Raw genomic sequence first — 16,982 nt, forward strand, 5'->3', positions numbered from 1 at the left:
GAATAGATATGCTCCCCTAAATCTTCCCTAACCGATGAATGCAATGCCCCAAGATTATCTTAAGTTTCTGCCCCATTTCACAAGAGAAGATGAAATCACAACAGAAAAACATATTGCTACATTTTGTGCATTTGCTGAAAACTTGAATGTTGAATTTTAGAAGTAGTGATGAGGTTATTTGTTCAATTGTTGGATGGGGAGGCAAGGAAGTGGTTTAAACTCTTTCTGCCAATTCTATTAATACATGGGAATAATTGGAAAATGTGTTTACACAACGATGGGGAGAGAAAAAGACCATGGTTATTTTCTAACCGAATTCAATGCTATGAAAAGGAAGCCTGAAGAGGAGGTTAATGAATTCATTAAGAGATTTAATAAATTGTATAACAATCTGCCTAAAGAAATTAAGCCACCTCCTACAGGAGAAAAAGTAGTATTTGCAGGAGCATTTGATTCTGATTTTTGTTTCACCCTAAGGGAGTGGATATCTTCTACCCTCGACCAAATACAGACTGATGCCCTTGAAATTGAAGCCAATTTATCTGCCGCAGGAAAAATTAAGCCAAAATAATCAGAGCAGGATAAAGGCAAAGGAAAAGAAGAAGAAACAAAGGTTTCCAGTCACTCAAAAGATTCTTTTGAGAACAAACTAGATGCAATGACAAAAGTCATTAAAAGTCTGTCTAATAAATTGGTGAAGTTGGAATTGGAAAATAAGAATGCACCAACACAGTTTCAACATATGAAAAATATGAATTTTAATCCCCAATTCAGGAGACAACCACTACAAATTATGCAGAGGGATAGAAAGGATCAAGATTATATCCAACCTCCCTTATATATAGAAGATGAATATGAAGATGCAGTGGAAGGAACTTCAAAAGAACAAGAAACTCAAATATTTGCATTGTATGGAGAGGAAGAAGATACTATTAGAAGTGAAGATTTAAATTTTAAGTCACGAGTTTCTTTGGATGAAGATTAAATTGAAGAATATTGAAAAAAAATTATTGATCTTATGCAAGCAGAATTACACAGGAAATATGACCTTAGATCGAGGAAAAGGTCAAGGATGCATGATAGTGTGGAAGAACAAAAAGATCCAATGTCTCAACATATGGCAACTCCACAACGACTTCCAATTCAACTTGATAAAGGAAAGAAACAAGTTGATTCAGTCACAAAAACTATATTTCAACAAGGAGAAAGCTCAAAGGAGAAATCAGGTATGGGAGTATTGAATAAATTTGTTCAACAACCTATAGATAATTCTCATGAATTTTCAAAACAAAATATGGATGATGAAGAACAAGAAAATCTAGTGAAACAGGGTCATTATTTTAGCCTGGCAAAGGAGTTAGAAAAGATTAAAATTCAAATTCCTTTGACTAAATTGGCTAAAACCCCAGTATATAAAAAAAAAAATAGGATTTTATCAATCTCTCTCAAGATGATCATGTGTCAGACACAGTAAATTTGCAAGAAGAGAGACCAATAGTAATGTTTGGCCCTCATGTAGAAGAAGTGGATTCTTCCACTCCTCCTTTCTATCTTTCATTACTGGTACATTCTTTTATTCTTCATAACTGTATGTTAGACTCTGGAGCTTCCCATAACTTGATGCCATTATCAGTTATGAAACAATTGAATTTGCAGATCACTAAAACTTACAAGGATCTTTACTCATTTGATTCTAAGAAGGTTAAATGTGTGGGAGTGATTAAAGATTTGGTTGTTTCCTTGGCTCAAATCCCAACCAAAAGTCTTGTAATGGATGTAGTTGTCGCAGATATTCTAGTATGTTTTGGAATGCTTCTTTCTAGGTCTTCGGGGGCTAAATTGGGAGGAGTGTTGAAGTTGGACTTTACATATGCAATAATCCCTGTCTTTGGAGGTGAAGAGAGGAGATTATACAGAGAAACCAAGTTTATTAAAACCATTAAAAAGGAGGGTTCTAGTAATTCTCCTGTGTATAGTTAGGAAAAGGATGACTTTTCTTGTTTTATGTTGCAAGAAACAGAAGAAATTTCTGAAGACAGTAAAGTGCAGCTCCCTTCAGCGGTTCAGAACAAGAAGCTGGAAGTCAGTGGATTTTGGAAACTTTATTTTGATGGTTCTTATTCAAGAGATGGTAGTGGAGCAGGTATACTTTTAATTTCCCCAAAAGGTCATTTCATTCCTTTTTCTTATAAGTTGGAATTTGACTCCACAAATAATATCACTGAGTATGAAGCTTTGATTCTTGGACTACAAGCTACTAAATGTTTAGGAATACAATGTATTTCTGTTTTTGGGGATTCTAAATTAGTAGTTAAATAGATCAAGAATCAATGCCAAACAAAACATCCAAGATTGAGGACTTATAGAAATGAGGTCTGGGATTTGATAGACAATTTCTTTGTTGCTTTCAATATATAATTTATACCTAGGGAAGGTAATAGACTTGTTGATTCTTTAGCAGTAGCAGCCAATACTTTTAAACCTCCTCTCAATCCCAGATTAAGGTATGAAGTTGAAATCAGACATAGACCATCTATCTTGGATAATATAAAGCATTGACAGTGGTTTGAAGACGAAGAACGGATCAAAGACTTTCTTGAAGTGATTGGAGAATTTGCTAACTTGGAAATTGATCATGAAGAAGAAGATTAAGAGGAACATATGGATGGATTATATTTTAAAGATTCAGTAGGAAACCAGAAAAAGTTTTAGCTTAAGGACAATGTAATACCAAAAGGTTTGGTGCCCTTGGCAAGGTTTTTTAATGCAAATGATGTTGCTATCAATCCAAAGAAGACAGACTTGGAACAAGACTTTGAGGAGTGAAATCTGGGAACAAATCAGCAACCAAAAATGGTAAGGTTGGCTAAAGATGTTCCAGAATATTTTAAATAGAGATATGTAAGTCTTTTTAAGAAGTTTGTTGATGTATTTGCATGGTCATATGAAGATTTAAAAACTTATGATACCAGTATCATTCAACATAAGATTCCTTTAAAGCCAGGGGTTAAAGATTTTAGGCAAAAATTGAGACAAATCAATCCTTTATTGCTGCCATCAATAGAAAAGGAAGTCAAGAAATTGTTACAGGAAAAAATAATTGTTCCCTTAAGGTATTCTGACTGGGTAGCAAATTTAGTTCCTGTAAGAAAGAAAAATGGAGAAATTAGATTGTGTGTTGATTTCCGAAATTTGAATAGAGTATCCTTGAAAGATAACTATCCTCTTCCAAAAATGGACCACATCTTACAAAAAGTAACTAGATCTTACAGGTTATCAATGATTGATGGTTTCTCTAGTTATAACCAGATTTCAGTGGAAAAAGAAGACCAAAAGAAAACAACATTTACGACTCCTTGGGGTACTTTTATGTATTCTAAAATGCCTTTTAGAGTAATGAATGCAGGTGCCACATTTTATAGGGATATGGATATAGCCTTTGTAGGAGAAAAAGACAATTTTTTGGTTATTTACTTGGATGGTATTATTGTTTTATCTAAGTAAGACGAGGAATATTTGGAGCATCTACGACAGATCTTTGAAAAATGCAGAAGGTATGTTCTATAATTAAATCCTAAAAAATCCCATTTTCCTTTGAAGGAAGGGAAATTCTTAGGCCATATTGTGTCAAAGGAAGTATTCAAAAATAGATCGAGGAAGAGTAGAGGCAATTAAAAAATACCATTGCCAAAGAGAAAAAAAGAGATTCAGAGCTTTCTAGGGAGAATAAATTTCCTTAAGAGGTTTGTTCCTATCTATGCAAAGATTGTTAAAGGAATTACTGATATGATGAAAGAGGGCGTTGAGGTTAAATGGAATGCAACTTCCAGGGAATCTTTCTCAAGAATAAAAGAGGCCCTTCAAGAAACCCCTATATTGGTAAGCCCTGATTATAAAAATCCATTTCAACTTTTTTCATTTGCTTCTGCTTCTACTATTTTTTTTTTTTAATTGTAACGAGTCTGAAATTTTATTTATTTGAATAAGAGGGGAGGGGTCTTTTCCGAGGCAGCCCTGTTTACAAAGAAAACAGCCAGCATATTTTGCTTGTGAGATACAGCCTTTTCAAGGAATTTAGAAGTAGTTATCGTCATTGATAAAAAGTTGTCCTTTCGTGAGTGGGCATCCTTTGTTCGCCATCTGATCCGCTTCGCCATTCAGATTTCTACGAATGTGATAGAACTTATAGGAGGTGAAATCTTGGAGGACTCTTTTCAATCTTCCCAGAAGTTTATTAAGGCTAGCATTGTTGAAGAGGTCTTCAGAATTTAATTTTCTAATTAGAATCTCTGAATCACCAAAACCTTGGAGGTCTTTAACTCCCTTTTCTCTTGCTATTAGACAAGCTTTGAGGAGTCCGAAGATCTCTGCCTAGTTGTTGGATTTCTGGCCTAGACCCCAGTAGAAGCAGTCTCTTGAAGTGCCATCCGAAGAGTAAATGACCCCTCCAGCACCAGCGTTCCCGAGGTTTCCTTTGGAGGCTCCGTCAAAAAAGATTGTGGTGAGTTTTTTGGATTTCCACCAATTTATGAAACGTTCCTCTGTTTCTCTTATTCTCCACTCCGGATTTACTGTTTGAGGGGCGAGGTGAAGCTTACGAGGAGAAGGCTCAAGCGGGCATAGCCATCTCCTTTCTTCAAGAAGGAGCAGTGGATCTTCTTTGTAAAACTATTGTTGGGCTGCTTCCAAGAGAAATGCTTTAGCTTTAGCTGCAACCTGTAGAGGGGAGTGTCCTTTTCCATTGAAGATTTGATCATTACGAGCCAACCTTATCTGCCAGCAAACGAATTTGGGGATTGCTATCCAAATTTTTTTCCAGAAGGATTTGGTGGAGATGTTATGAGGGTAGATATTGTTCCAGGAGGCAAAAAGTTCAGCAACAGTGTTCTGGGGGAAGGCTGGAATCTGCAGGTCCAAAAGAGTGAGCCCCCATGCTTCCTTGGCAAGTTTGCACTCCAGAAATAAACGTTGGGCTGTTTCAGGGTAGCTTCTGCATAGCTCGCACCTATGTGGTCCTGCAATATTCCTTTTCTCTAGATTTTCTCCAGTGAGTAGTTTGTTGTGCACCAGAGTCCAGAAGAAGAACTTCACTTTAGGAAGGGTTAGATTGTCCCAAACTAACTTCCAGAAGACCGGAGAGTGACTATTGTTCCTTGAATTCTGGAGTGCTTTATATCCTGCTGTTGTGGTATATGTTCCTGTCATTCCCCATGCCCAACTGTCTCTTATTTGGCAATGTTCTGGAGTGGATCCATCCAGCAATTCGACAAGGAGGGTTTTTTGTGGTGTTAGCCAATCAGGGATACCATTGAGATCCCAACCAGCCCATTCACCCCTGTTGTCCCAAATCGAAAGGTCGTAGAGTCTTGTTTTGCCTGCGCGTAGTAGCCACTCTCTGATGTTGACTATGTCTTCATTTCCCTCCAATGGATCACTCCCCATAATTCTGTCGTGCCACATATTGATGCGTTTGCCATTGCCCGGCACTCTGTACAGGAATTGATTAAAGAATTTGCTCCTTTTGCAACAGAGCTTCCATACATTCGTGTTGTTGACAAAGGAGTCGAATTTCAAATTTATGTATGTTGAATTTCAGGCATATTTAGACAGCAGCGTGATGCTGGTCAGATGATTAGGCTTGTGGGCCATTTTCCAGAGAAGCTTTCCGCCCATAGCCAGATTTACAAGGGAGGGATCTCAAATTTGAAGACCCCCCTCTACTATCGGCCGTCTGACCAGGTCCCAGATTACTAAATGCATCTTATTTTCATTCCCTCTCCCACCTTGCCATAAGAAATCCCTTAAAAATTTTGAGATCTGCTCCATGACATTCCTGGGGGCCAGCAAAAAAGCGGCTTGGTAGATTGGGAGCGCAGATAGCTGTGTCTTAATTAAAATGGTTTTTCCTCCTTTGGTTAACCAATAGCCTCCCATTGCTGCTATCTTGGTTTTGATTTTACATATAATGTCTTACCAGAGCGATCTCCTATTTACACCATTGGTAATTGGAAGGCCGAGATATTTAATACAATCCCAATTTGCGTGACCTCTAAATCCTAGGACATTCGCGATGTTGTTGAGCTCTTGTTGACCTGTGCTCCAACTATAAATTTCACTCTTTCTCTCATTGATGAGAGCACCTATGACTCTGCAATAGCTTTTCAAAACTGAATCGAAGCCTTTGGCAATTCTGGGGGACGCACCTCCGAGGAGAAGTGAGTCGTCAGCAAAGAGAGCATGATTCAGGGGTACTGCATTTGAGGAGGATTTGAGACCAGGGAGAGAGCCAAGTATTCTTTCAGTTGTGAGTTTTCTACTGAGGATATCTGCCATTAAAATGTACAGGAAAGGGGAGAGTGGGCATCCCTGCTTGATGCCTCTTCGGGCTTGGAAGAAAGTAGAGGGACAGCCATTGACCAGGGGGGCGATCCAAGGGTTATTTATGCAAGCATTAATAAGCTGGAAAAAATGGGGCGAGAAGCCAAAGGTGAGGAGAACCTTGTTGAGAAAATAACGATTGACTCTATGAAACACATTTGCCATGTCTAATTTAATCAACATACCTTTCTCATTTCGCTTAATGCTAGAGTGGATTGTCTCCTGGACTTGGATGACATTGTCGAGAATGTGCCTGCCCTCCACAAAGCCACCTTGAGGACTAGAGATCAACTTCTTGAGCAGAGGCTTGATCCTGCTTGCTAACAGTTTTGCCAGTATTTTATGGGATGCATTACAAAGTGATATGGGTCTGAATCTGGCAAATGTTTCTGGATTGGATTCTTTGGGGATTAATGCTAGATAAGTAGAGTTGGTTCCTCCACCAATCTTAGCTTTTCTCATGAACCCCTTTATCATTTTTTGAAGATCTCTTTTGATGATGTTCCAGCAGACTTTATAGAAATGTATCGTGAATCCGTCTGGGCCCGGCGCCTTATCTGATTCCATGGACCAAATAATTTTTATAATTTCCTCCTCTGTTACTTCTCTGGTGAGGGCAGCATTGTCTTCTGGACTGATTAGATGAGGGATATTGGAGAGGAATTCTGTTGTTTCCCCCTCGGAAGCCTGAGTTCCTTCGCTAGAAATATTTTTAAAATGGTTGTCTACAACAGCTTTGACTTGGGTGAAGCCTTTGCTGACATGGCCCTCTATTTTCCTTATTTTTGAGATGTGGTTCCTGGTCAGCCGGGCTCTATATTGTCTATGGAAGAAGGAGGTGTTCCGATCACCTGCCTTTAGCCACAGACTCCTGGATTTGATACGCCAGTATTCTTCTTCTTTTCGGAATAATCGATATGTAAAATATTGAGCCTTTATTTCTTGTTCCAGTAGTTCAGTTGTGATCTCTTTGCTTTCCATTTCCATTTTTAAAGTCTCCAATGCGTATACTGCCTCTTTCCTTATGATGTTTGGTGTAGGGACTGGTTTCCTTATCCACTCCTTCAGTGCTTGTTTTGTGGCTTTCAATTTTTGTTCCCATACAAAGCTTGAGGACCCTGAGAATGTCTTGGCCCAGGCTTCTTTAACAGTTTCAAAAAAACCTTCTCTCTCAATCCATAAAGGGCTGAAGCGGAATGGTAGAGGACCTAGATCTTCTTCGTCTTCAAGGAGCAGCTGGATCGGCTTGTGGTCAGAGGTCAACTTGGGTAAAATTTTTGTTTTGATTATCTTTTTATCCATAATGAGGGAACCTTGGACCAGAAATCGATCCAATCGAGCAGAGATATGCTCTGGCCCAGATCTGTTGTTGGACCAGGTATATAGGCCGCGGATGGGCATGAAGTCTAATAGGTCCCATTGCTGCGCTAGTTCTTCCACAAAGGCCAGCATAGGGTCTCTGTTGTTGGAGCCGCCCCTTTTCTCTTTTGATTTCAGAACTATATTGAGATCACCTGCTAGGATTATGTTGCTTGGAGTATGCTGGTCTAAAAATGTTGAGAGGGAGGTCCAACATTCTCTTTTTTCAGAGTAAGTTACAGGAACATAAAGATTAAATAGAGAGATAGTCAGCTTACTTGCACATTGTGTCAGCTCTGTGAATATCCAATGCTGAGTTTCATGAGATTTTTTGAGCAAAAAAGAGTCTTCTGTCCAGAGTGTTGCCAGCCCTCCGGAAGAGCCCCTTGAACTTACTAGTTTGCTTGCACTTTTCTTCCACTTTGACTTGTTGATGTCTAGAAGCGCTCGACCTTCTATCTTCATCTCTTGGAGCATGAGGATATCTATAGGTTCTATTTTCAGGAGGTCCATGACTGCTTCAGCTTTGGAGGCGTTCCCCAATCCTCTGCAGTTCCAAGAGGCGAGCTTCATGATTTACTTGAGAGGGGGAGTAGGGCCTCCCTTTGAAGGCCTTGGTCTGGTGTTTCTTCCAATGGACATTTCTATGGTGGACTGACTACCTTGGACTTTGAGTCTCTCAGCCTCCTCTTCCCTTATTTCTTTGCGGGATTTCCTTCCTGCTCTTCTGGAGGGGCGCTCAAAGGCTTCATCCTCTGAAGAACCCGAGCTATCTACTAGTTTTTTCCTTGTTACTTCAGCATAAGATGGGTTAGAGGGGCTACCTTGCGAGACCTCAGCCTGTGTAGCTTCTTCCCCTACTTGGTTTAATGGAGGGTCTTCTGTGTTTGCCTGTTTTTCCTGTGTCATACCTACTGGATCGGTCTGATCTTTTTCAATGTCATTCAGGGTTGCATCCATTTCTTGATTGATCTTGGAACTGCCTGGAGCTCAAGAGGTATGCCCTTTTCCATTTCCTTTTTTTTTATGAGCAGTCTTTCGGACTACCGTCCATTAGTCCTCGTTTGTTTTATCTGCTTGATCCCCTACTTTTTTCTTGCAGTGCTTTGCAAAATGGTCATGACCTAACAGCGTCTGCATCTGAAATGGAGTTGTTCATAATCCAGTTCCTGGATGTGTATCCACCCAGCAACAGTGAGCTTTATTGCTTCAGGCAAACCCTCTTCTAGGTCAACCTCTACACAGATTCGGGCGCATGAGTACTGATATTTCCTTGCTGCCTGATCTATGTATTTTCCGAGCGCATTACCAATGATTTGGAAGGTTTTTTTATTACAGCAGTGGAGGGGCACATGGGGAAGTCACACCCACACCGGGACAGCGGAGGGGACGTCCTGAGAGGGGTCAAAGTCGAGAGACCATTTGTTTAGATACAGGTCTTGTGGTCCCATGAAATAAGGGTCGTTTCTAAAGATGAGACTTCTATCTTCCGGGTTCTCAAAGACAAATACAAAGAACCCTTTGCCCACAAAATAGCTCTTGACTCCGTCTTTAATCAGTGGAGACCAGTTTCTTTGGGTCCAGTCCTCAACCGATTTTGGAGAAGGCCAAAGGCCCGTAAACTGGCCTATTAACCCTCTCTCCGTGAGGTTCAGAGCAGCCTTGCATGTTTCTTCTTCAGGAAGGGCAACCGTTGGAATCGATTCAAGTTTCTTGATGAACTTCTGCTGGCTAGTCGTGGGAGGGCGTTTCGAGCTTGCGGCTATCAATGCTTTGAATGCAGAAATCTCCGGAGGCGGGTTGAGAGGAGGGGCAAAGCCCCCGCTGGATTCCATGGGGTCCTCTACATCCGCTGGGCCGCGCTGGCTTGCTCCCGAAAGCCCAGGCTCTCCGATCTATCAAGCAGGCAGGTTTTTCCAAAATTTCGGCTGAAAGGTCCTCTGTTGCAGCGTGGAAGGCCGAAGCCGGATTTCGGCTGAGAGCTCCTCTGTTGCAGCGTGAATGGCCGAAGCTGGCCTGCAGCCAGGGGCGTAGTGCAGTCGGCGGCTAGGTCTTCAGCAGGTCCGCTCGCAGTTTTTAGGTCATATCAGTAATATAATATCTCTGCTTCTACTATTGCAGCTATACTTTTACAGAGAAATGAAGAGAAAAGGGAACAACCTGTGACATTCTTTAGTAGAGTATTGAGGGATGCGGAATTGAAATACAATGTCCTGGAAAAGAAGGCTTATGCCTTGGTTAAGGCAATAAAAGCTTTCAGGGTCTATATTGTCCAATCTCATGTTACTGCTTATGTTCCAAATGCTGTTGTGAAAGATGTTTTAATCCAGAGTGATGTTGAGGAAGAAGAGGAAAATGGATAGAAAATATTCAGGAATATGATTTGGATATAAAGCCAACTAAGCTGGTGAAAGGACAAGACTTAGCAAAGATTTTAACAGAGACAAATTTTCAGGCCTTGGGAATAAATCTACTGGCTGAAGTTGATGAAAACAAAAGCACAGGAGAACAAAAAAAAGAGCTTGAATCTAGTAACTAAATTCAATATAAGTATCTTTGTTCAAAATGGTATAAAGATATTGTACATTATATGTGTTTCCTTTGTCGTCCTCCTCTTTTAAATAGATCAAAGTAAAAAGCTATGAGATTAAAAGCTTAGAATTATGTAATGGCAAATGGGATGTTATATTGGAAAGATCCAGTTTGTTCCTGTTACTGTGCCTGACGGAACGAGAAACCATTGAAGTGGTAAATGAATATCATGGTGTCTTTGTGGTGGTCACTATGGATGGAAAGTGTCAACTCATAAAATTTTAAAAGTTGTTTTTTTTTTCCTTTTCTATTTTCAGATGTTTATAGATTGGCGAGGGGTTGTCAAAAATGTCAAGTCTTTGCTGAGAAGAAAAAATTGGCACCATTACCTTTAATTCCTATGTTTATAGAGGAACCTTTTAGGCAGTGAGGATTGGATTTCATATGGGAAATCAATCCAGCATCTAGTGGGCAATATAAATGGATTTTGACAGGTACAAACTATTTTACTAAATGGGTGGAAGTTGTCCCAACAAGAAAAGAAAATGATCTAGTGGTGATTAAATTCTTGGAGGAGAACATCTTTAGCAGGTTTGGTTGTCCCAAAAGATTAGTAGTAGATATTTCACAAGTTTTTAAATCAGCTAGATTACTAGATTTCTGTAAAAAGTATAATGTAATTTTGTCTCACTCAACTACCTATCACTCTTAGGGGAATGGGCTAGTAGAATCTTCTAATAAAACTTTAGTGAAGATTCTTAAAAAGACTATTACAGAAAATCAAAAGAATTGGGATACTAAACTGAAGTTTTCTCTATGGGCAAGTAGAGTAACTCCAAGAAGATCCACTGGGAAGTCACAATTTGAACTTGTTTATGGAACAATTGCTTTATTTCCAAGTCAATTAATAAAACCTGTTGCAATATTGGTCCAAGATGTTCAGGAAGAATCAAGTCCCCTGATTAAGAGAATGAACCAATTGATAGAACTCAATGAAAACAGGGAAAAAGTCATGGAGAATTTGATTGGTTATCAGGAGAAAATGAAAATAATTTTTGACAGAAAGGCTAAAGACATTCTTTTTTAGCCAGGTGATCTAGTTCTCAGATGGGATACAAGGAGAGAAGACAAAGGCAAACATGGAAAGTTTGATCCTTTGTGGTTTGGTCCCTTCAAAATTGCAGAGTCAAGAGCAAACAATACTTTTGTTTTGGAAAATATGGATGGTGAACTTCTGCAGCTGCCAGTGAATGGGCAGTACCTCAAACATTATTTCCAGCACTGACCTATATTTTCTTTCATCATTGTATATTCCGGTGTGACCATTGTAAATATACCAGTGAGTTATCCATTGTAATGTGTAAAGTTACAGTTTGACTCCATGCTCGAGGTGAAGGCACTGATCTACGATTCTTAGTGTTTTTTTTTTTCAAAACATTATCCCCAAGTGGAGCCAGATGTTGTAACTCATTTTAAATTTGCCTTAGTTGTATATATCTTACCTTTTTGCAAAAAAAAATCAAATACTCAAGCCAAAAAAAAAGATGTGAAAGATAGTTTCAGTTTTGATCATACTGATGTGATTTAGTTCTTATTAAATTATTTTATTAATGACTAATCATTGGCACTAAGCATTTGTCAGAATATTTCATACAACGAAGGTGGGACCGTGTGCCGATTGTTGTAAGGTTAACGAACAAACAAGTTGAATGTCGGAGATGTGTTATAGTGATGGGCCCTGCACGATGGTGCAAACCCGACACCACAAAATGCTCGATGGTTATCACAGTGGGTGCCTCCACAAAGACTTGGAGTTGGGCCCATTGACTCCAGATAAACGGCCTAGATGAACTACAGGGGCACTACTCTGAAAATCTTCGTACAAAGGAGCCCCCCCGTAGTTGTGTCATCAGGAGAGCCAATTGCGTCATCAAGTGAGATGGACCCCGCCCATTCCTTCGCCATGTCATTCCCCTTTTGCCAACTGTCATCTGAATTTTCCAATCATTCATTAAATTTTTCCAATCATTCATTAAATTGATCCTGCAAAAAAATTGAAATTCCCAAGAAAACAATAAATGTTGTTTTCCCCCTGTCGTTATTCCATCCCATCTATAAAATCTCATTCCCAAGTCATTCTTTTTCACCTGTCCATTCACTCTGGTTGTTGAAGACTTCGAAAACTTTAGCTAGTGTTCCATTCATTGTAACCCGTCAACGCCAGGTATTTATATTAGAGTTAGTCATCATATAATAATTAAAATAACCAAAAAAGCTACTTTAACTGGATCATCCTCCCATATTCCCCTCATGGACATAGAAAGGGAGATATTTGATGCTATATGTCCCATAAACCACCTTGAATTCTATCAACTTATCCATCTAAACTAGTCCAATTCCCCCATTTATGCGCAATAATAAGGTTAGGTGTTTTGTTAGCATTTGTTCCTCAGACCTATCTTTTTCCAGAGTTTATCCATTGGCTAGTCTTAGCAATGTATCCTCATAAATGCTTCATAATGAATAGATTAAGAGAAAATATTTTTCAACTATCTTCACTTCTAATCCAACAAGCATTATGTTATCCTTCTGCGAATACATTTTTTTCTTTTTCTGAAGAGAAGAGTCCCTATCTACCTATTTTCAAGATTTATCTAGACCAGAGTATGCTTAAGTCATATTTTACCTTATCCCTAATGGAAATCAAATTTCTTTGGACTTAGCTCAATTTCCTTTAGATTTTTTTTCTGAAGATGTTAGACCCGTTCTTCGGATTTTAGCCAAATTTTTTGGAAAATAAGACACTGTGATGATTGATAAAGAAGTTTTTGGGATGTTTAATGTGATTTTTTTCCTGTGGAAAAAGTTGTAATTTTCATTAATAAGAGAAGATTACATTTTGTAGATGATGTGCATATGATTTACGTAGGTTGTTGCTTGTCCAAAAGATGAGAGAGCAGTATTGTAGTCTCCACGCAGGGAGCACTAATCAAAAAAACAAAAACATTATGATCTCTTCGCAGAGAGAGTATAGAGAAGCAAAGTTCTTAAAATAAATATTTACATGTAATCAAAAATAAAAACATCTGAAGTTCATGATCATTTAATTTGTTGTTGGGTCTATGAACGGTCTATGGTAGTACTGATATGTAGTACCATCCCTCTCCTCATGTATTAACCAGGTGCCTTCATCCCTGTGCACTGCTTCCTTGGATAACTGGTCAGCAGCCACATTGCGCTCCCTGTAAATATGATGACAAGTGAAGGAGTCAAAATGAGATATGATCCTGTGAGTATCCTCCAAAATGTGCCTCAATGAATATGCATTACAGTTAGACTTCTTGTTTATCCAATTGCATACAAGTTTTGAGTCACCAAAGAGTTGCAATTTCGTGCACTGTTTATGCAATGCAAATTGTATAAGGTATTTGGCAGTTAAAAGCTCAGCATAGTTATTGGTTCCTCTACCCAGACCCATTTGTATTTTGTAGGAATGGGTTCCAGAGATGTGAAGAATAGCTCCCCCCCACAGCCTGTCTCCTGAGCCGAACCATCAAAATAAGCCCATGGAGTGTCTTCTTGGATGATCTCTGGTGTGATGTTTCTGTTGGGCTGTTGGGTGGTTTCTTCGGGTATAAAGTGATAGTCAACTAAAATTCTGGACAGGATGGAGGACCAGAGTGGGGAAATCTGCTGAAAAATAATTTGATTCCTGGCTATCCATATAGCCCAACAAGTGAGAAGAGGTAAATTCCTCTCCTTTCCCGTGGCTTCCTTCCACCAGGGATGTTTAATGTGATGATGCAACCTGAGGTTGTTTTAGATATACTTGCTTTTGGGAAGGAGTGATTAATGTTCAGTTCATGAATCTTTCACTTATTGGTTGCTTCAGGTTTCCCTCTCTAATAACTTATATGTTCCTGTATACTCATGTTGAAATTTTTATGCATTTGGGGTTGAAAATTATGGATCCTCACAAAAATAAGCAATCAATAGTCTTATGGACTGATACAATAAGGAGTGATCCTAAAAATGAAGGTCTGTTTGATTTTGCTTCCTCTTTTCTCTCAGTTGTATATTCAATTATAAATAGTTTACATGCACCATGCATTTTACCAGAAGCTCAATCTTTTCTTCAATTGAGCAAAGATGAAAAGGTTGGAGATTGGTTTTCTTTTCAAGATCAAGTGGAAATTAGATTGTATGTAGCTAAAATTGTGCCCTACAAGTTGCGAAATTTTGTTCCTATGAGTTTTTTTTCTCTCGAATTCATAAGCAAGAGTTTAAATGTAGATCAAATACATTTTGTGCCTGCAAAGAAAGTAAATCTTTTCAGATTGCCTAGAACTATTGGACCTTTCATTGTGAATACTAGACAAGAAATAAAAGAAGTCCAGAAAATGTTGGAGCAGATGAATTTATTGCTGGGGGAAATATGGGCCTATGATACATGTCATATAATTTCAAACAAAAGAGTGGAGAATGGTTATGCCCCTTTTATACATGAGTCTATACCAGAAATTGAAAAGTTGGCTAATGAGGGAGAGTCTGCATCAACAGGGGGCATATAGATTGAAACCCCTCTCCCTATTGAAAATAAGCTGAAGAGAAGTAGAGAAAAGGTGATTGATTTAGATGAAGAAGTGGATAGAGCAACAAAAAGGGCAAATATGTCTGATGAGGCCAGTTCATCATCAGTTCCTAGTTTTCAATTGCAGCTAGGGGAGACATTTTGTACACCTTCTTCTCCTATTCCAAAAGAAGCTTCTCAAAGTTCTGTGTCTATAATTAAACAAATGTTTTTGTAGGTTGAGGAAAGAAACAAGAAGATTAGAGAGAATATGGAGTCTCAGTCAGAGGCTCAAATTTCTTCTGAATATCAAACAAGGTTATCATTAGCCATGGATTTAGAAAGAAGTCAAATGAAAATTGATTTTCTCATCCTTCAACAATGTTTGTATCATCTTCAGCAGGTTTTAAGACTGTTAATCTAACAATAGATGAAAATAAAATTCCTCTGCCTGATAAGATCAATCTTCATATGCAGATTGGTCAATTGATTTTTAATGATTTGAACAAATCTTTCTTAGCTGCTACTAAGGTTGAAGGTATGCTAGAAAAAGTAGTAATTCAGTTGAAACCGAAGAAAGCTAATTCTAGAGCTCTAAATACCTAAAATGTAGAATTGAAAAAATCAATTGTTAAAATTGGAGTGAACCCAGAAGACATAACTGCAGTCCAAAAACTATTACAGGGTGTTGAAATAGAGATTCAGATGTTGAAGAAGAAACTGAAGCTTCCTTCTGTATTGTTGACCTAGGTTGTCATTGATGTCAATATGGCAATATTCTGGATACTAGAGGATGACATGAAGCCAAGGGGATGCAGAGCAGATTCATGAAGAGACAGGAGCAAAGGCCATCAAGATAGCTGAGCCATATATATATATATATATATGTAGAAACAGACATATATACAAGGAGGTGGTCTTTGAAAGACACTGCCAAGCTAGAGGAGCGGATGGAGACGAGAGGAGCAAACAGAGCCACCAAGCTATCGGAGAGCCATGACAAAGCAAGAGGAACGCTGCCTGTAATATATATGCCAAAACAGGCATATCGGAGCCAAAGAAGAGGAGACAGAGCATATCGGAGCCGAGAGGATCGAAGATGTGTCAGAGCAAGAGGAGCCATCGGAGGAGCTATTGGAGCAAATAGAGCCAAGAGGTGCAGACTAAGCAAGAGGAACCACATGTGTATATGTCATATCAGAGCCAAAGAGGAGGAGCTACAGGATCAAATAGAGCAAGCGGAACAGAGCATATATATATGCCATATATATGCCAAAAAAAAAAAAAAGAGGAGCAAATGGAACAGAGCAGATGGAGCCATATCGGAGGAGCTATCGTAGCGAGAGGAGGACCGAGCAGAAGCATTGTTCTTGAAAGCTTTTCCATATGTGTATAGGAGTTAATGGTGTTCTGCTAATATATATCTATGCATGTATCGGATAGCTTAATCCACTGTGTATTGAAAGTGTTGGAGCGCTTATTTTCTGCATGATATGTGATTGAAGCCTTGGGAGTCATTTCCTTTTTATCCCGGCATATACAGACTCCTTAAATCATTTTACAAGTGCTTTATCGAATATCTCTATTTACACAGAGAATTCAAAATATTTCCCCTTAGGTGGGGCAGTGGCGGAATTGAAAGAATATTATTTTTGGTCCAGACCCATATCGGGTCCAGAAACCAAATATCGCATCGGAGGAGAGGCCTTAGAACAGCCGAAGTGAAAGCTCCGAATTAACGGAGCCGAAATATTATGAAGCCAGTATAAAGTAGATCGGGTCCGGAAAGGGCCTTCAGAAGTGCAAAGTTCCGACTTCCGGAGACGAGTCCCTTATCAAGTGGAGTGTAAAATCATATCGGGTCCGCAGAACTCTTGTATCGCATCGGAGCAGCGGAGGTAGCGATCACCGAAATCATCCGGAGCCAAAATTATATTTGGAGCAGCCTAAAGGAGATCGGGTCCGCAACCCATCAAGACTCGCCGATAAGGAATCCACCGATATGACGGATCCGAATTCAGTTTAGGAAGAAATGTAAGGAGGTATCGGGTCCGCGTTACATCGGAGGAATGGGTCTATTGTTTACAGCGAACGACGATGTTCATCGGACCCGAAACAATATTAAAGGGAGTCTAAAGCCATA

The 16,982-nt window shown here is 39.2% G+C and overlaps 1 protein-coding gene across 1 annotated transcript; it reads right to left on the reverse strand.

Annotated features, from left to right (window-relative positions):
* Positions 1-4,668: 4,668 nt before the first annotated feature.
* Positions 4,669-5,442, reverse strand: LOC149172115 (uncharacterized). Its single transcript, XM_089426203.1, has one exon. It carries the CDS (start codon positions 5,440-5,442, stop codon positions 4,669-4,671), a length of 774 nt encoding a protein of 257 aa, XP_089282329.1.
* Positions 5,443-16,982: the final 11,540 nt, after the last annotated feature.

Source organism: Pinus tabuliformis, chromosome 4_2 (genome assembly GCF_031772625.1).
Source record: "Pinus tabuliformis cultivar Carrire ecotype Pingquan chromosome 4_2, CPIR1, whole genome shotgun sequence".
NCBI classification, from domain to species: Eukaryota; Viridiplantae; Streptophyta; class Pinopsida; order Pinales; family Pinaceae; genus Pinus; species Pinus tabuliformis.